Here is a 21239-nt window from a genome sequence, read left to right on the forward strand (position 1 = left end):
TAAGAATCCTGGATTAAACGAGAACGTAAGCCCATTAATAGTCGGATCTTTTTTAAGACGAGTGTTTCGTCTCAAAGGAAATTAGATCGATACGTTTTATACCGGTTGGTGGGAGAAAAATCGATTAAAATTACTTAGAGTATCGAGGGATGACGGGGCGAAACTGACGGCCGGATGGCCGAGCGGTAAAGGTGGCAGCCTACCGCTCTGGGGGACCCGAGTTCGAATCCGAACGGGTCGAATAATCCCCAGGAATTTTTCGGCGGTGGTGGATTTTTCGGATATGTCGGGCCCCGTCCCTCACCACCCGGTCGCCCCATTGTGGGCCTGGCCGAACCCATAATGGGCCTACTAAAAGAGGCCCTCTTAGTGGCCACAGGGCGGAAAGAATTAAAAAAAAAAAAAAAAAAAAAGACGGGGCGAAACTGCCGACGACACGACACAGAGTAACTCCCGAACTAAAGTTAATACGTTGTCTTTCGATTATCTTTCGTGTCTAGGCGTAAAGGCCGAATTGTTGCCTTTATCCTTTCGTAGATACGAACGGCTTTCGACACAGCGCGTTTAATACGGCACTATTCGTTTTCTATTCATGTCGGACATCGTCGTTCTATTAACACCACCACCAGTGGCGTAGCGAGGAGGTGCAAAGGGATGTATCGTGCATCGGGCGCCACTCGCAGAGGGGCGCCCAAATGGTCTCGTCTCCAAGACAAACTATATGTGTTTCTGGAGGGAGAGGGGAGCGCCAATAAAGTGTCGTGCCCCGGGCGCCAGTTTTTTCGCTACGCCACTGCCTATAACGTGTCCAAGTTTTTAGGGCTCCCCGTCCGGCACGGGAGGTACGGCAACTACCCCCAAACTTCCAAAAAGTGTCCCGCTCTCATTAGCGTAACCTAAGCGACTCCTAAAATTTAGCGTTGGGGTTGTATTGGTAACTTTTCAGGAGTGCAACTAAACGATTTGCGTAATTTCGTACGGAGACATTTCTTCCCGCCGGCTCTTTCTACCCGTTACTATTTGATCCAGAATGTCCATTCGTATGCATAGAGACGTAAGAAATTTACGATCCAGAACTCCACCATTCTAGATTATGGGTTTCTAGAATGTGCTTCTCACCTTATTAATGCATTGCAACTAGTAACCGCAGATATTCTTTAAAAACTAACATTTTAATCCATAGTTTAGGATTTAAACTGGAAAAGTCGGAAGAATAATGGACTTCCGCGTCGGAGACGGCGTGAATAAATTTAAATAATTAAACTTTCGACCATTTTTAAAAGTAAAAAAAATCGTCCGAAATTTCGAAGAAAATAAGTTGTCGTCGGCCAGAAAGTTTTTCCGATAACAAGGCAAGAACCTATCGGGGACTAACGGTCCATTGTTTTAAATAAGAGAATTTCGGTATATTTCCGGCGTCCGGGAATTTCGTTTCCCTTAAATACATTGGGAGGGAAAAAGGGGCGGTGAGGTGAGGAATTTTAACCCATTCTCCGGGGAATTCCGTGAGAAGTCGGCCGGCGAAAATAAAAACGGGGATCGAGACGGTGGGCGCGGAAATTTCCAGGCCAAAAGCAGATTTAATCCGTTGATGGGAATGGATAAATAATTTAAAAATTAATATCCGGTTTTCCAAAATCGACGTTCCGGGTTTAGAAGTTTCGCCGGTTCCGAAAATCCTAAATTTAGAAGAACGGACGAATGCATTTCTTTTCTATTCGAACAGAATTTTCGGCAGAGACCACCGGAAATTTTCTAATCTAGAATTTCGACCCCCGCTTTAGCCGGGTCCCGGCCACCGGAAACTAAAATGTCCATCCGAGCAAACGGAGAAATTTTTTGCGTTTGTCTTTCGGTGCGCGGCCGAAATACAATTAATAAATTGGCGAATTGCTTTTTGTTCTTAGTGCTCAATTTCATATTGTAATAAGTTTTGGCTCCAGAGGAATTACCACACACTATTGATGTCGGAATAATCATACGGAAGTAGGCAGACAGGTTTATTATGAAGACGGTATGCATTTCGGACTGATTATCTGTCCCTCTTCGGCCGTATTTGTTACAATTTGGTTAAAATGGTTCAAAATTACATTTTGAACCATTTTAATCCCGAACCCAAATGTATGTAACGAGAAACCGCTTGTATTTTTGTAGACGCCTGTATATATATCCACCAAATAGTAACAAATACGGCCGAAGAGGGACAGCAACCTGTCCGAAATGCATACCGTCGTCATAATAAACCTGTGTCTACCGACTTCCCTACGATTACTCCGACGTCAATAGTGTGGTAAGTCCTGCAGAACCAAAACTTAGTGCTCGTAGTTTGATATTTCACACGACTAATAAACTTTTGTGGTTCGATTCAGGTTCTGGGCGCCACCACCACGCAGCTATTGGTCATCATGCAGTTGGTCGAATGAACCGGGCAGCGGAAAAGAGGAAGGCCTGAGGAAAATACATACGATTCTTTGTTTATTTCTACAATCGATTCACCAGACGTCGACCGATAATTGTAAGTGGTCGAGATGCCGGTTGGAGAATTGGAGACCTTTTAATCCATCCGAATTTTAATGATGGGTAGGATTTATTTTCTAACGGGGGCGGAAAGAGGTCGGCAGGAGGTGGAATCCTGTCCGTTCACCGGCAACCCGTACTAAATGTAAGTCCCCGGGTGGATTTTCTTCACTATGATCTTGGCTGGTGGTTCTCGACCTTTCCCGAGCCACGGAACACCATTCGTATACTTATACGGAGTATCAGCAACAATGTATTCAAAAATTTATAAGCAATTCTGTTTATTATTCTCGGGAAACAACGAAGCAATAAACTAAAACAATGTATCGAATAAAATAGAAACATCGAATTGTCTACGAACACGAACGTGGTAATATGTTGTACGTTGGAATAAATTTGCAATAAAAACTTACAAAGAATTTTTTTCGTGCAACACTCGACACTTTAACACCGAACACCGGTTAAGATTCCTGCCTTGGGCCTTTTCCAAGTACAGGTATCTGAAAAAACGGTTAGTAGCCACAACTTAACAATTATTGAATCCGTTATTCGTTTCGTATACTGCATAACGATCTAATCTTATATATTTTTTTCTCGATAGTAGTATATAGTAACCCTTTCGTAATTGTCTAGAGTCTAGACTAAGTAGTTTTGTGAAATTTGAAGTTTATTTAAGCAGTAACCCGTCGCAGTTGCTTATCTCTGTTGCCATGCTGATTCGGCATAAGCGTTTTAAATATTCGGGTAACCTCGTATTCCCTCGACTATTCCCGTAAATCTCGCTAATTTCGGCCCGCTCATTTGCAAATTCCATCTTAATTTGTCATCCGTTATTTATGTTTCCCGACAGAGCTCGGCCATTGTTTAAAAGGCGTGGACGGGACAGGTGTATTATTACGTAAAAAGGAAAAGAAAACGACGGAAATAAACGTTTATTTATTGGATGTCGGCTATTTAAAACGCGAAGGGGTTTTCGGCCCCACCCGGTGGAAAAATACAAAATTAGGCGGGTCACCGCGGGCCCAGAAGGTTCTCTATTTCGCCCGCCTCGGCGAACTGCTGTCCGTCGATGCAGTAGGAAAGCTTGTACTTTAGCCGCACCTTCTCCTGGAAAAGAAATTTCGGGGTCCTTCCATCATCGTCCCCACACCTTAAAAACAACGGTGGGCGGTACTCACCCGGTTAGGATTGGCCAGTAGCAGCACCTGGGTGATGGCGGCCGCAGGAAGAATGGGGTTGTAGGCGGGTAAGTCGGTGGCCGAAGGAGACTGCAGCTTTATTTTCATGGTCTGAGGAATAGGAATTGTGTTTAAGATCAAATTTATTTTCAAAATCGGTAAGACGGTCAACCGTGTAAATAACGACGCGTTTTCTACCACTCCAGTACTTAGGGCATGTTAAAAAATCATGCTAAAAAATGATAATTAAAAATAAAAACTTATATTTTTAATTATCATAAAATGGCAAAAAGCTTAATTTTAAAGGTAGAGGTGAGTTTTATAAAAATTTAAATGTTAATAACGAATAAAATCTTCATTAAATCTATCCCTCTCGACATACATGACTCCCCTCTATCTCACCTCCCTCTCGACGTTTCAACCATCAAAATTTAACATCGATGCCCCTTATATACCATCCACCGTGCCAAATTTGGTTTACCTTCCCCGTCTTGAGACATTAAGCAAAATAAGAATCTTTTTAAATGTTTTACTTTCCCGGCTGTTATTAATACGTAACAAGGAAAAGAATTGGAATCGTATCATATTTGACCCGCCGAGTTTTTTGCAAATCTCCACGTTTTGAAACCCCTAAACCCAAAAAAGTCGAAAAAAAAAAATTCCGTGAATGTGTGTGTGTGTGTTGGACTACAAGTTTAGTTATTTATTTTAATATTGCAAATATTATCCTTAAAGTAGAATCTCATAAAAGCCGGGAAAATTACGCAACTCGTTGCCAGATTTTTTGACATTTTTGGATTCAGGTCTTCTCAAGACGTGGAGATGTGCAAAAAACTCGGAGAGTCAAATTTGACACGATTCCAATATTTCTTGTTATACGTACACACAAAACAGCTAGGAAAGTAAAAATTAATACCCGACCCAAAGTATAATATTCGTAATTTAATACTGGAAAACGAGAAAGCGATCCGTAAAAATTGTAAACGCGGCCACTGTAACGAAATTTTCCGCTTAGGACGGAATCCGGACAAAAATCGGGTTTTGGATGAGGAAAAGTGGGCGTTACTTTGCAAAAAAGGACCAAATTAATTAGGCAAGGCTGTTAACGCGGTGCTTACCTTTGGCACCGCGGCCAGGAAACTGAAGCTCTTGACGGGACTGGGGTTCTTGCTCATGGTCGACACCACCATGACCGTCACGTCGGGTCTTGGTCGGTCTTTTCCGAAATGAATGACCACCGTCAAGCCGTTCTTCCCCGGAAGAGTCAGCGGCGAAATGTCTCCTTAAAGTATTTTAACTACGTTATAACGGTTTTCAATACATTCATAAAATATTGCACACAAATCGTATAAAATTTATCTACCGGCATTGTTTGAATACACTATATATATATGATTAACGAAAAAAACCATACGCACATGCATATAAATACATATACAACGATCACTACATCGGGAACACCTACGGGTAGCCCCGTTTTGCCCACCACTGACAACAATTGCCTAGTAAACGACGGACGGACGGACTCGTCGCCACTGCACCCAGCTTTGAAGTGGGAATTATGGGATATCCCGAGACGGTGTGGCTAATGCAGCCATCTTCGGCGCATAGTTTTCTTCCCAGTTAAAATCTGGCACGAAACGTTTCGAGTATTTACTTATTTTTCTGTCCGTCGTGGGAAAGTCTAGGTAATTTAAAAAACTACAACGGGTTTGTAATAAAAGTCGGCGGTGCGAAATATACGAAATATCGTCTACGTCGAAAGAATCATTTTAAAAGGCCGTTTTCGTCGAAATTTAGTATTTAACTTTTGGCAAGAATGCGTGGATATTAGGAACGTTTAACGCACCTGGTTTGATGGACTCCAAAGGTACAAAAATATCGATGGGAAGAACTTCGCCGGTGGAATTTTTGGACGAAACGTTGGCTCTTTCTGTCTCCAGGACGTTAACGGATCCGGTAGAAGAGGACCGAAAGGGCGCCGACCGAAGGAGGTTCGACTGTTTCTGCAGCTGATTCATGGGTATCTTTTGAGGAGTGCTAAATACGGAGATAATAAGTGTAGATAATAAGCGAGTTTCCGGAAACAAAAGTCACTTATGTAAATTACCTGGGAAAATCCAGTTTGGGTGCTCCGGATGAGGGCAGACTTTGCTTTATCATCTGTCCCAGGGCGTCAAAACAATCCAGGGACTTGCCCGAAGCATTTTGTTTTTCCGTTTCGTCGTCGTTGGCCGACTTTGTCTTTTCTGAAGAAAGATTAACGAAAAATTCCTAATTTAAGATGGAGTAGAAACCACAATTTGACTCCGATCCGTCGATATTTAAGCAGTTTAGCTGTGGTAAAATTTACGTATACCAATCGACTTGGAACGAATTTCCCCAAATACCTACGACGGTGACACGTAAGTCGAGTAAATACATTCCCGTTATTAAAAGTTGTAGCCCTTCCCGAGTTTAATTATCGTAATAAAATTTTACGCCAGTGAGAGTATTTAAATACATGTAAAAAATTATTAATGGCAAATTTCAGATTTATAAATATAAATATACACAAAATACCCCATTTAACACTTACGGTCTAATTTGTAGAGGTGGTGGGAATTCTTTATTCAAATTTATTCATTCGTTAATATAGGATACCTACCACTGAAAACTGAAATAAACGGCCAGAGACAGTTTATTTCGATTTAATTTCAACTACATTAGGAATAGTCATTACATAGTTTACCATGACGGGACGTTCCCGCCAAAGTGGCTAATTTTTCGAGTTATTAAAACAGTTTATAAAGGAAATTACATTCTCCGGAATGGAGGTGAGAAGATATTCAAATATCCACTTATCCGTGCAAAGACACCGGTTTTAAATAAAGCAAAGGGCGGAACTTACCGACGCGTAGGGGTCGTAAGGGCTCCAGCAAGTTATTAGAGGGCGGCGTACCGCCGGTTTCGGTCAAAGTGGAAGTGGCGCCAACGTCACCGGGTGCGGAGTGGTGTAAGAAGGAATGTGCGAAATAGTCGGGAAGAGAAGTAGAGACTGCGGGCGTGGAAAATATCTGGCCCAAATCGCTTAAACTACCTTCTTTCTCGGAATTCGATTCTTTAACGGGTTCTTCGCCGGCCTCGTTCAGACCTGAAAACGAATTTCTGTCAGTATTTTGCGTAAAAACCATTCCGAAGTTGGCGTGTAAAATTGGTCTATCACGAATAATCGGCTAAAATAAAAAGAAATTCTCCACTTTTAGTCTGTATAATACTTAACCAGTCGGCATATATCCGTTCGTCTTCCTTTCTTTATATCTTTTATATGTTGATAATTATAGCCAAAAATTCCGTACCGTCTTTGTTTAATCGAAACAGAAAGACGATGTATTACAATAATATAACGCGACCGATTTTAATTTTCCCACGAATTATGCAGAAAATTTGTTGAAAACAAAATTGCAAAAAGTGTAACGAGCAATTATTTATTGTGACATGATCACAATGCCGGGCTGAAATTTTTGTTCTCCACCTGAAATCAGTAGTGGCTTGCCCCCGTACTGTACAGTACATCATACTTTTCGTTTAACAATAAAGAGTCATGCTGTAGAGTCGGAAGTTAATGCATAGTTAATCGGGACTTCCCGTCTCTAAGCTTTCTATATCTGGTCACGACTTTCGTGTATCTAATTCCGTTCTCAAGATTAAGAAAAGACAGGCGGCCGGACGGACGACAATGGGAATTTACACTCTACAATTTTTCAAATTGCAACCCAACAAAAAACTACTTTTCGCCTGAATGATTTACATTGTAAATCGTACAGATTAAGAAAAGAAATAAAACTTACCCAAGGCTAATAATTGATCGTCTAGCAGAGACTTATTTTCAGACGAAACCGAACCTTCTTTGGGTGGTAAACTCAGATCTAAAAGTGCCGATTCGGCTGGAATAAAACATTGCAAAAAATCAAACTGTTAATAATCTTATAATATAATCGAGATAGATTGATAATAATAATAATAAGCGCAGAGCCCAAACGATTAGGAGTTGAAAGTTGATACACAGGGCACACTAAGAAGGGATTTTTGGAAATTCCTCCGTGGGGAGGGGGAGAGGGTTAAGGATTATACTGAAGAACTCAGCTTTTACTGTACTATTTTAGATGCGTTTTTTTGCGTTTTTGCGAGAAACAGAACATATTTTTAGACCCATCTAAACATTCTCTAATTAGTCTCAGAAGAGGGTGAACCTAATTCTTGCATCCGGCTGTATAAGATAACTTTTGTAGTTATATAAACCAAATTCTATAATATAATGCAATAGAAGGGCGAGAAATATGAAATTAGCTAATATTAATATTTGTTCTTATTTTTTACCCGGACAACGCCGGGTTTACCTACTAGTAAAAATATAAATCCGTATTTTTACTCATTTAAATGCGGTAAAATCCGTCGGTTTCCGTTAACCACCACCATACCGAATCCATTATTTTTGACAAATCATTCGATGGTGCTACGGCAGCCGGGGCATATTCTTGCTGCACGACGATGCCATTCTTTTTTAAGCAATAAATAACGTAATAATTACAGTTAAGCGCCGAAACAAGGAAGGCGAAGACATCCACAACCGCGTTGAAATTGCGTTGAAATTGCATCCCCACGGTTCTATGTGCGGACACGACGCCACTGTTGTATTTACGTAAAATTTGCCACGTGGCTTCTGCCGGTGTAGCCAAACAATAGCAGACTACCGATTATTTTCTAAATTAAAAGAGGACGTTTATTTCGATGCGGGTTTCTATTGTTTTCCGTCGCGTTGTCTGTCCAAGAGACCGGCGATACGCACGTCTTTCGAGTCTCACGAATAATTCTTCCAGATCTTCCGCGCTTCCAATCCGATACTGACGGTTAATCGTAGTTTTACCGTAAGGGTGGACGGCGTAAAAATAAATTGTAAGTGCAAACATAAATAGCATCCAGTGTAAATAAATAAACAAACAGATTACTTTAAACAATACGACAGTATCGAAAAATCCAAGGCCTGGAAAATTTTTTATTGTTTAAATAAAATGAATACTCGTGTAATTTAAAGCAGCGGTCGCCAATCTTTCCTACCTCACCAACCACTAAACTCGTAATTTTAAATCCTAAGGACCACTGTCGTAAATTTTTTAAAACATACAAACATCTATAGAATAGTGAACATAAAAGTTTACTTTATTTTACTTTATTAATATGAAATTCACTTATTTAATTATAAGAAATTAGTGTAAAGTTTGTTGCTGCTTGTTCGAAATAAATTTATGGATTGTTGGCTCTTCTCCACGAAGGACGACAATGGCACAATCGATTATTTATTGATTTATTTCCATAATTACTTATCGATAACGGTCATTTCGTGTTTAGTTTTAGATTCGAATAAAAATCCACGAATGAGTGAGAAAACAACCGAACAAATGAAAGAAATTCAAACTTACCACTAGTGGCATCTCCTTCGGATTCCACAATTTCCGTATATTTTGCGATGACCGCATTTAATTGGTCGTTAGCTTTTAATATATCGCCTGTTGGCGAAATAATTTGATAAACAAAATTATAAAACAATTTTAACGAAATGCTTTTAAATCTTACGCACTCAATCCTTCGTCCTTCTCGTCCATTTCGCCGGCCAGCCTGAACAGTTTCGGTCTTAACCTCAAAGAACTCTCGTACAGTTCCTATTTGAAAAGAAATTAAGTATTATTTTGTGCCTGACTACAAATTAAAATATCCATTAAAGTTAAATTTGCTTTTTGAATTTTATTTTAATAAAATACAAAATATAATAAAAATGGAAGTTTTATAATAATAAGTTTTATTAAATTTTATTAAGTAACAACATATTAATAATAATACGAATTCCTCAAAACAGGTAATGTTTGGCACCTCTGTTTCCACTTCTGCTGCATGTGCAATAACTTTTAATTGGAAATTGTCATTTGTCTTAAAACATACATCTTAAACATTGAAAAAAGCATTTAAATTAAATGCTCGTTATCGGCACAAATTTATTTAAATACACGTGGCACTTCATAATATAACCGGCAATGTCTTATTGGTACGTAATGCACCCCAGTGTCTGCCTGCGACCACTTCGGATTGTCATTTTGTACTGCAAACGTAGGACACATCTCTATTTCAGATAAGTAAAAGCAGGCAGAAAAGTGCATACTAGAATTGAGAATCAAAACATATTTTTTAAGTTACTTATATAATATATTAATAAAACTTAAATATAATAGATGTTATACTAAAATAGTAAATGAAAGGCAATGCTATTTATTATAAATCATTTTTCAAAATCTACAGATTAATCACTTTCATTCAGTTATGCTAAAATAGTAAATTAACTGTAGAAACTATGTAATAGTAGTGCTGATGTAATAACGTTTTACTCACAAAAATTGGATATTAGAAAAAGTTGTTTTATATTTTTTCCTCTAGCAATAACACTTGATTTATCATTACAAAAAGTGAGTCTGTGGCACTTTACTGATGCGATCCATTATTTGAATACTCGTTTATCGATGGATTAAAAGGATAAATTTTCAAATAATCATTTAGAAGTAAAGAAATAACTTATAATCAGTTTAAGATTTAAATATTAAATATGTTATTTCTGATTTTTTTAAATATAAAATAATGTACAAGTACCATGAGAAAATGTTTATTTAAAAATTTATCAAATTATCTGAGGAAAACAATTATATTTATTGCAATTACAATCATATAACTTTGATTTATTCAAATTCTTCAAAACATTTAACATTGTTTTTTTTATTCCTTTACTGAATGTCATTCTTGTTTTTATAAAATAATGTAGCTTTTTGTTTTTATCCCATATCTTACTTCAATATAAGCTTTCTAAATAAATTTCTTTTATGTAAATTTGTAAAAAAAAAATACTTTAGAAATACTATTCCAAGTATTCTAAATTCTTTTACTTCTTAACTTAATATTAAAAGCCAAACTATAGATTGAAGTATAAGATTTATCAGAATATTTAAACTGAAGCCATACAATCATAATTACAAAAATATGTATTAATGTCTCCATTAGATAGTCCAATAAAATGTCTTTAAAATTATAAATTAACTAACTGGTTCTAAAATAAAAACTAAGTTATGAAAATATATAATATATTAGTTAACAAATAGTTGTTGTTAAATATATTAAAAAAATTATGTCCAAATGTAACCATTTCAATTCTTAAATAGAAAAACAATTAAAATTTAATAACCAACTGTCAATGGAAGTGACTGATGTAGGTGAAAAAATTCAACTTTTTAAAATATTTTCCAAATATATGAATTACAAAATAGATAATCTTAAACCTTAATAATTCAAGGTAATTTATGAATCTTTTGCTAAATATTTATGTACCAGTACATACAATAAAAGTTCCATCTCCTTTTTCTCAATACACACTATTCATAACAAAAATTTTGTAACAATTCATCAAATCCTAGTGTTGTGTAGTATTTTTATTTCCCTCTTTTCATATATATAGTATATCTGTAAACATTTTTCTGCATATATAGATAGGTATATATGTCCAAGCAGACCAATTCATTGGTCAATAAAGGTTGTAAAGGTCAAATTTTGAGTTTTTTTTAGTGGAAGAGACCCATGCAAAGCCCAACGATTTCAAAACAATTCACGGGCCTCTAACAGAAGTGTGGCAGTGTACCTGAATGCTAGAATTTGGTAGTGGTCTCCAGAAGATGCTGGTTGACAGATACAAAAAGGCAGTGCAGCCCTTGGTATTATATAGTGCTTATTCCTTAGGCTTTGCTGAAATGGCTCAAAATGGTTTAACTAACTGAAAGCTGATGCCTTAGTTCAAATATAAATCATATTTACATAATTTATTGAAAATATAAAATGAATTCTGTGAATCAAACTCCAAACATACAAAATACACTAAAATCTTTCTATCAGTTTTAAAAATTGAATTCCATTCCTCTGACATAAGCTTGTAATGAGCTCTTTGTTCTTTGTTTGACAGATACATAATGATTGATTGAGTCCTCACTATTTATGCAATTATGGAAAAAAAAATCTTTCCTTTTCATAAACTGGTGCATGTCAGCCCCAAGAAAATAAAACTTACAGGCCGTAAATAATCAAGTCACGAGGCCTTCTAACAATTTTCTATATCATACTTATTGATCATTTTTATTTCAAGCCTATTAATTTTTCAATTTTTTTATATTTAAAATAATTATTAAAGTTTTTCTATATATATCGTATATTTATTGCTAGTTTTTGTTTATATGTATTATTATTATTATTATTATTATACATAAAAATTATATAAATATTGGTAAGCTGATTTTGTGAAACATCTAACATATTTGCAATTTATAGTTAATTTAATATTTGTTTTACAAAAATTTTTAAATAAAACTGTTATAAAAGCATAAATTTTTCAAAATTTCCTTGCCTAACTAAACAAAATTTGATTATTTTGAATTTATTTTTATACTAAACAACTGTATAACTTATCAGTAGATTCATTAGATTAGAAAGTTAGTTTAAAAATTATTATTATAAATTCTATTGTAATACACCAAATCAATAAAGAGGAAAAACTAGAAAATATATTATTACAAACAGTTAGGACAATGACAGAAATAAAAGAAATGGATCAAAAAAAATAATAAGAATATTTTACCAAAGTAAGATCAATAAATGCAAATTTGTTTACAAACAATGCCGACCTCAGTGTGTGTCAAATTTCACTTCCAACATTGTAGATAGATCCACTTTTGATGCCAACTCTTCTATAATAAACCCTCTTCTAACAGATGTAGAAAACAGCACATTGATTGCTATTATAGAAAAGAAGTTATAACATTTTAAAATAAGGCATCCAATTCTTTGATTTTGTAGTATTATATTAGCTAAACACAAAAATAAAATTGCTTTTGATAAAATAATTAATGAAAGTTGATAATAAAAAGAATAAAACAAATCAAAATGGTCATTTCTAAATATCTATAAAACTGAAGATTATTAAACATAAATAAATATATTAAAATCACATTTAAATTTCTACCTAAAAGAAATTTGGTACTAATAAAACTTTCATTCTAATAAAAACAGTCAATCTCCTATAATGAAAGAACTGGGACTATAGAATTGTAATGGACAGTCCATCTTTAAGTAGCCTTTCTATATAAATCTTATCAATATTAGCCATTCATCAACCTAGTTTGATAAATTCTAAAATATTTGTGAGTAGAATTAAGAAAAAAACATAACTGAAAAGGTAGATGTTTACTTTATATAAAGAATAAGATACACAATGAGCAAGTATATACTTCTGTAACCACCCAATCACTGTATTGCTTATATCAAAACTTATTTGAACTTAGATAAACACCACACACAATAAGTAGCAAAAAAACTACATGAAATATTTATAATCATGTGAAAATTCATTTCTTTTTTTGATTTAATGCACATTTAAAGTAAAAATATAAATAAAATGAATTTAATCTTAACCAAAACGAAAAAATTATTAAAGATAAATAAGTAATAATTCAGAACTCAGAAAAGCTCACTTTAAATATGCTTGAAACTAAACTGAAGAGTTAAGTTTATGTATATTATTAACACTTATAAAACCGTAATAAATATATAGAAAATAAAGCAAGTGTTGTCAAATACAATAAATTAAAAATTTTCATTATATGAAAATTGTCTAATATGGAAAAGCAAACATTTCTATTTCTAATAACTGTATAAAATCATTATTACATCAGCAGTTGATCTATTGTCAGAACTTTAGTTCTTATTCTAATTTAAAATTAAAATATTTGGTACACAGAAATCTAAAGCATTTCAATAATGCACTCAAATATTATTGCTTTAATTTTATCTTTTAAAGCAGTGGTTTCTAAGCTTTTTGGACCTACGACACACAAAGTACACAAAAGTTGTGGCACACTGTTATTAATTACAACTAGACCTGCCAACAGGTTGATCACAGAGCTCTCTCTAATACTTGTTCTATGACAGTTTACTAGTAAAAACTTCTGAAATATAGTTAATAAAATATATTTCTGTGTGTTATCATTTATTTTACAGATTTTTAATTTGTTACTTTAATTTTTTATTTACCTCTCAGCACACTTAGAATGGTTTACTGGCACATGGTATACTGGTTAGAAACCACTGTTTTAAAGTTAAAATAAAAATTTAGTAAGATAAAAAGTTTTACACATTTTATTTAAATTGACTTTGAATGTTACATATGGTAGTATATTTGAAAAATTACAATGTAAATTTTATTTATAATTTAGTCATTTTTAATAAATTGATGTTTACAGTTTAAAAATTTTTTTTATTTAATTGTGTTAGGTATGTAAAGTCAAATATCGTTTCTTTCTGTTTTAATACAGTTGTCTATATTTTGTCTCAATATAAAAATACAATTTTCATTTATACTTTATGAATCTGTGCAATAAACTAAAATATTTGGAAAAATTCAATAAGAAGGTATATATTTAAATATTATAAAAGTATAATTTTCTCACCTTCATCAGCTCTTTTTCTTCCTCAGATGTCTCTCCAGCTTTATAACAATTCAACATATCTGCTAAAACATTAGCATTAATTTTAACTGTTTCCACTTCAGTTACTCTTCTTTGAACTAATTCCATTCGATGATCTGCCTTCAATAAAATTATTAAATAAGAATATACTTACAAATAGACTTATATTAATTGAAAAACTATTATTATTATTATTATATAGTTAATATTTACTATAAAAGAATAAACTATATGTAACAAATACTTTTATTTTCATAAAAAAAAAAGAATATTCAAATTTTTTAAAATTTTAAATCATAACTTAATTGCAAATTGTTTAAATAGAATTTATTTTTCTTAATTAAAAACTGCTTCAACTACTAACTACTTTCCTAGATTACACTCAATTAATTGCAAAAAATATAAATCACCATCAAATTCTTATAAAATTGTTGAAGTAATAAAGAAAACAAATGATTTATAAAATTCCATGCAATTCCATATATTTAAAAAACTTCAAAAGAATAAAAATACAATTGAATAAAACAAAAAAATGACACCAAGTAAAAATATAAAAAGACAACTTCTACAGAATTATTTTATAATTCCTGTAATTTTATTTATCAATGAAAATTTTCCAGGAGTTGCAGAAATTAAATATTTTTCATTATTACCAATATTAGAGGATTCATAAATTTATTATTTCTGAAGCTATAAATGATGAGTCCATTCATCTATGTGATTTTTTTATTTGTATCAATTTTTTTCATTTAATAATGCTATGATCAGGTTGAGTATTTGGTTAACATTCTTAAGAGAAAGAAATTTAGTTGCCTTACAATTCATTATTAAAGATTTCAGAAAATGCCTAATTATTCTAATTTGTAAAAAAACAACTATATTAAAATAATTACAAATATCAATGATATATAAAAATAATTAAAAAAACACATTTAAAAACAAAAAATAATAATTATAAAATCATTCAAAAAGAAACTTTATAAAACAATCCAATAAATTAATGTGATATTGCTGCAAACTACTCATACTATCAAAATTAATAAATTAAAATTTAAATGGTTACAGATCCCAAAATTTCAAGCAGACTAAGTTGTAAATCAGCCAATGTAATTGTTTGTCTTATATAGAAAAATATAAGCTTTAATTTTAACAGTTGAAGATAAAATTTTAGTACCAAACCAAGCAGCATACTATCATTATCTTTGATTAGCTCCACTAAACCTATTATGATGCTAATTTATAAAAAGTTGATAACTTATATCTCATTCCTATTAATTGCAATCAATCATCTAAATAGTATTTGGATTATAACAAGTATTGTATATAAATGTGAAAATCCGAACTCGCAACATTTACTTATTTAGTTATGTTGTGAGAATCCCAACTCACAACATAACTAAATCATAACATAATGTCTTGACAATACAACTTTGTCAAATAACTGTCAACTTTCACACTAGGAGTGGACTGTCTTTTAAGTTCTCAGAGTGAAAAGTGACACTTTATGGTAACTTCCGATTTCATCATTTTGATATAACAACAACAGGCAGTTGAGGCAGGTGTCGCCAGTCCTGCCATAGTTGCTGCAGTCGTCGCCAGTTCCTCTCCAATGCAGCAAGTCGCCACCCAGCTCTGAAACAGAAGTCATCACCAATTCTTCGACCAATACCATTAACTATGTGCCCCAAAAATGGATATACGATCGATTCTGATCCAGAACTCTTCTAATGTGCCAACCTCCTCGATTATTCAACCTCCCTAAGACACGAACCGAATCCTCTCCTGCATCAGGTCTACAAACGAACCCTGTCGACCCACAGGTATTTATCTCCATGCAAATCTCATGTGAACTCTCTCAATTGCAAAAAGCAACAATATCTATACGTAGTTAGGGTTTTTCAAATGAGATCCCGGGATCCCAGTTGTTTTCTTAACCCAGGAAATCCTGAAAATTTCTTAAAAATTCACTTTTTTCTTATTTTATGTTAAGGTTGAGGAAATTTTGGAAATGAAAAGTATAATTAACTCAAACTGTCAGAATACATTTGTATTTATTAATTTTAAACCTACTTATTAGTTTTTTTAATTTTTGCTCATTATGGCACGTCATAAATGGTCAATAATCAATACATAGCTTATTTGTGGCAGGACACTCAAAATTCTTTACCAGTAATATCTGGAATAATTGTGCTTATGCTGTGTTAATTTTTAACCATGCCCAGTAGGTTCAATAACTGCGTAATGCCAAGCTGTGCAAATTGGGCAAGGATACAAACGAGTACGAAGTCTGCAAGTATGAAGTTTTTCTTCATAACCCAATTATTAAAGACAAACAAACTGCCAAATTATTGGGCTATGATGTTTCTATTAAAGCAGTCAAGGTAGACAAATCAAAAATACTAGAGAACAAAAGAAGTACTACAATCTCAAAAACGAACTAGAAATCTTTCAGGATACAGGTGAAAAATATATAATATTCATATATGCTTAATATGCTTAAATGCATTAAACACAATTCCAATCACATCAATTGAATCGGAAAAGACATTCTCGGTAGCAAGACTTTTCGTTACTAAAATAAGAATTATATTGAGTGATCGGAGTATTGATCATCTTTGCTTTTTAAAATCTTATAAAAATGTACAATATTTTGTATTATATTTTATTTAAAAAAACAAAAATTACCGTCTAAGTTAGAAGTTTGATCGAAGTTCATTTTTTTTTAATTTTCAACTCAATTCAAAGGAATTTTTGTCGTCGTTGTATGCAGTTTCCAGCTAACTTTAATAAATTTTTTCTACTCGTGAAAATTTCTACGTAACTCAAAGGTAATTTTTAATATATATCTTAGACAGCATTAATATGATTTTGGAGGTTACAGAATGTATTAAATTACTTTAAAAAATGAAAAATAATTATATCATTTGATTTCATGATATTTTGTATATCTTAAAAATAATTAACTTTGTCCCGGGATTTCCTGGGATCCTGGAGAAACAGTTCACCTTTATCCCGGAATCCCAGAACAAGCAATGGACTGGAAAATGAGAAGCTCTATACCTAGTTTAGTTTGTTATATTATAATATGAAATGTATACTATGTATTCTCCTTTACAAATAAATAGTTATTAGTTATTAACCTGGCCTCCAAGTAATTCACTTCTGACGCATCATCTCTCTGACCTCCTCCATGCAACTTGCTCTCTCTCAGATCTCCTCCATCCCGAATCCAATCGCCTGTGCACGCAGCTACTCGCATAACCCCAACAACAACTCGTCAGAGTTGTTGTTGGGGTTGCATTAAACAAAAACAGCCCTAGTTGCTGTGTAGGGCCTTCTGTCCTGACATAGTCATCGCCGAAGCAATGTTGACCCTTCGTTCAAGTGGTGCAGAAGCATAGGGGCACTTCATACATTATCACATAAAAATTAACTGGATATCCAATTTCAAAATTTCTAATTTCACAAATTTTCTGTAGTATACATTCATTACAAAAAACATCAATGGGTTAAGAAAGTGGCTTACAGAAATCACAAATACTACATGTACTGAATGCAAACATGTTTGTGTTTGTGTATGTGAATTTCAATCAGCTGAGCACACATGTGCATTTATATTAACTGCTACAAATTATATGAAGTTTATATTAATTAATGGATATTACATGATGATGTCAATGTAATGTCAGAATAAACAATAATGCAAACACCCATACACACTTATTCCAACACTTATTCCAATTATTATTATTAACTTTAATAGAATTCCATTAAATATTATATGCTGGAGTGAGTACAGTACATACGATGTTGTTTGTGTTATCGACTGTTCAAGCTTGTTGATAAATTAGACAAAAATAATAAATATTTTTCTACAATTAAAACTATGATATATTCTTATAATATAGTGTAAATTTCATTATTTAAAAAAGTAATTTATTTTCTTTTGCTTCTGTTAATGTTTTGCCATGTTTCTTATAAATAAAAACACTTTTAGCTTTAATCCAACAACGTTTACTTGTAAGTTATTAAAACAAAAAAAAAAATATAAGGAGCTTCACGTACACCTGTAGTCTTTTTTAACTCTGGTGCCAACTGACTACAGCACCCCCTCACGTTCTCTCTGGTTTTTACTTACTAAATTAAATACTCCCAACAGCTTCTTATAATATTTAAAGACTATAGAAAAGTCTATAAGTCATAAACCATGATTATATTCCATAAATTCTTAATAAATGCTTACCTCTCTCACCATAGTTTTTATGAGCCTATTGGCAGCTTGAAGATCATCTGGTCTTTTACTGCTTAATAATTTTCGCAATAACTGAAATTTTATTAAATACATATCAAATAAATTATGTAAACAATTCACTAAACAATACAATATGTAATTTATTAATTTTAATAAAAAATATATATATATGATATTAATTTAAATCAAATACATTAATTTACAATGTTTAATAAATATAGGTACTGTACATTTAATACATAATATGTATTAAATTTATATTATTCAAATCTTATCAAATATTAATTACAGTAGAGCATCAATTATCCGACTCAATTGGGAACTGAGGTTGGTCGGATAACTGAAAAAACGAATAACCGAAAAGTATGAAAAATATATTATTAGTATAGTGTATTAGTATATTAGTATATCCCATGTAATAAGCACGTTAGTATATCGCTATTAACCTACTTTGCGTTGAATTTTTATCGATGTTAAGCCTAACAAAATTTTTTTTAAATAATAATCATCGTTAAATTATTTCTTTATTTTGCACAAAATAAAGAAAAAATAGAAAATTAAGCCTGATTTAAATACTGGCCTCCCTTTCATGGTCGAGCCAGTGTTTCCAGCTAAAGCACGCAAAAATTTAACAAAAATAATATTAAAGTAGCCAAGATATAGCCAAATATTGTAGCGCCACATCACTAGCAGACATTTGAATTTGCCGACTAGAACGCGATCGGTTAATCGATGCGACGGTTGATCGGGGGTCGGATAATCGATGCTCTACTGTATAATGATTAAATACTTCATACATATGATAGATAGTGCCTAATGTCTAAACAAGTATGTCAAATTTAATTTTACATTACATGACAAACTAAATAATAATCAAATTGGAGAAAGATCTTAAAAAAATCTCAATCATCTTGGTCCACACAAACATCCAACCATGGTCAAAGATATGAAATCCGTACATGATGTTTCAGAAAATATTAATATAAAAACTGATTTTATATTTTGGAGACCATCTGGAGAAGATTCCAGGTATTTATTGACTATAATGGAAAACAAGTAGAGACTCTTTGACTCTTTAAAATTCAGATCAAATGCTCTTTATCATATTATAGTATATTATTCATTCTACTTCTGTTGAAAACAATAATCTATATGTGTTAACATATTTTTTTATTGTCTCTCATAAAATTTTTGAATATTTGTTTATCATCAATTCCGTGAAGCTCAGAAATTACTCAGAACACAAATATATGAAAAGTTCAAAGCAAATGTTCCTGGTATAAAATTAAAGAATTCAACATAAAAGAGAGTATGTCTAAATTCAGGTAACATAGTTGTTACTGAAGATGTGGAACTCTGAAGCCAAAATACACATTTCTATCTGAATTTTACACTGGTCAAAACAAATAGAACAACAGTTGTTATATAGAAAATCATTTACAACAAAATGATTCTGAATACTAAATGTTACTGTTACATAATATATAGTCAAATATATGATTTAATATACATACTCCAGTTGAATTTGCGATGTTTCTTCAAGATATCAAATTTGGCCTGTTACATTTTTGCCAGTCACCTACTTCCTTAATTCTTTTGACCAGCATAGTTATTTTAGGATGGACAAATATTTTATGTATTGAAGTTTATACTTTGGGTATTTATTATAATTCCAGTCATTCAGTAAGTATATAATTATTATTCATTGACAATTCCAATTGGATTCAGATGTCAGTTTGTAAGATTTCTACTTAAATTTAAATTTTTGATTATTTTTAAGTACTTGAAATTAAAATTAATTTAGATAATGAAATCTCATAGCGTATTATTTTACCTTAGACTTTTCTTCGTCTTCAAACACCACATTTTTTGGTCGGGGAGGTGGAGGTTTAAATGGTTCGGGAGGTTGCTTTAATAATAAAAAATGTTAATGATCTAATAAATATTTTTCAAACACAATAATATGTTAAAAATAAATATAACATAACATTATGCAATTATTAAAACAAAAACAAAAATATTTCTCCAAACAAATCTATATAATTTGGATAAATATCTAAAAAAATTTATTATTTTTACCTTAATTTACAACAAAACACTCTCTTTATCACTTCATAAATAAAATAGTAACCATAAAAAAAATATAGAAAACCATTTAAATTTTATCAAAGTAAAATAAAATATGTAATATTTCACTATTATGAACTCAGACCAAACAAATAATTTATAGACTATTTAATTTATGTTATAAGTGTCTCCACGTCAATTCAATGCAATTACAATGCAACATGAGCATTTAACACATCAATTCAACACAAACAAAACTCGACAGATGGTCTTTATTATTATTTTAATGTTTTATCTGTTATGCAAATATAGTTATATAGCAGAAGTGTGATTATTTGCTTACTTTTCTAAAGTAAGTAAATAATAATTTAAAAAATTAAAGATTATATAAATTACATATAAATTCTTGGTAGAGAATATAGTATTTATTTATGAAAATATTCATACAACAAAGAAAATAAAGTCAAGTTTTTCCTATTTCAAAACAAGCATAAACACTAAAAGTTATTTTTTTTATAGTATAATAATTTTATTTTTATAATTTTTTTTTACTCGTTTTGCCTACGAGAATTATTTGCAGATATATAAAATAAAACATTTAATGCAAAACATAAGTTAATATTGTTTCTTCTCTATTTTAAT

At 32.4% G+C, this 21239-nt stretch overlaps 1 protein-coding gene across 1 annotated transcript in view; it reads right to left on the reverse strand.

Annotated features, from left to right (window-relative positions):
• Positions 1–3434: 3434 nt before the first annotated feature.
• The window catches only part of LOC136984117 (ADP-ribosylation factor-binding protein GGA1-like), a 41930-nt gene continuing 24125 nt past the window's right edge, over positions 3435–21239 (reverse strand). Inside the window, exons 5-16 of the mRNA XM_067281043.1 lie at positions 20365–20439; positions 18522–18602; positions 14261–14398; positions 9313–9394; positions 9155–9241; positions 7526–7621; positions 6586–6828; positions 5806–5944; positions 5545–5735; positions 4814–4977; positions 3696–3806; positions 3435–3624 (exon numbers count right to left, since the gene is read on the reverse strand). Coding sequence (XP_067137144.1) covers positions 3529–3624; positions 3696–3806; positions 4814–4977; positions 5545–5735; positions 5806–5944; positions 6586–6828; positions 7526–7621; positions 9155–9241; positions 9313–9394; positions 14261–14398; positions 18522–18602; positions 20365–20439 — 1503 coding nt within the window. The 3' untranslated portion in view covers positions 3435–3528. The remainder of the gene's footprint in view (positions 3625–3695; positions 3807–4813; positions 4978–5544; positions 5736–5805; positions 5945–6585; positions 6829–7525; positions 7622–9154; positions 9242–9312; positions 9395–14260; positions 14399–18521; positions 18603–20364; positions 20440–21239) is intronic.

The sequence above is a fragment of the Centruroides vittatus genome, unplaced genomic scaffold, assembly GCF_030686945.1.
Source record: "Centruroides vittatus isolate TY-2023 unplaced genomic scaffold, ASM3068694v2 contig_904, whole genome shotgun sequence".
NCBI classification, from domain to species: Eukaryota; Metazoa; Arthropoda; class Arachnida; order Scorpiones; family Buthidae; genus Centruroides; species Centruroides vittatus.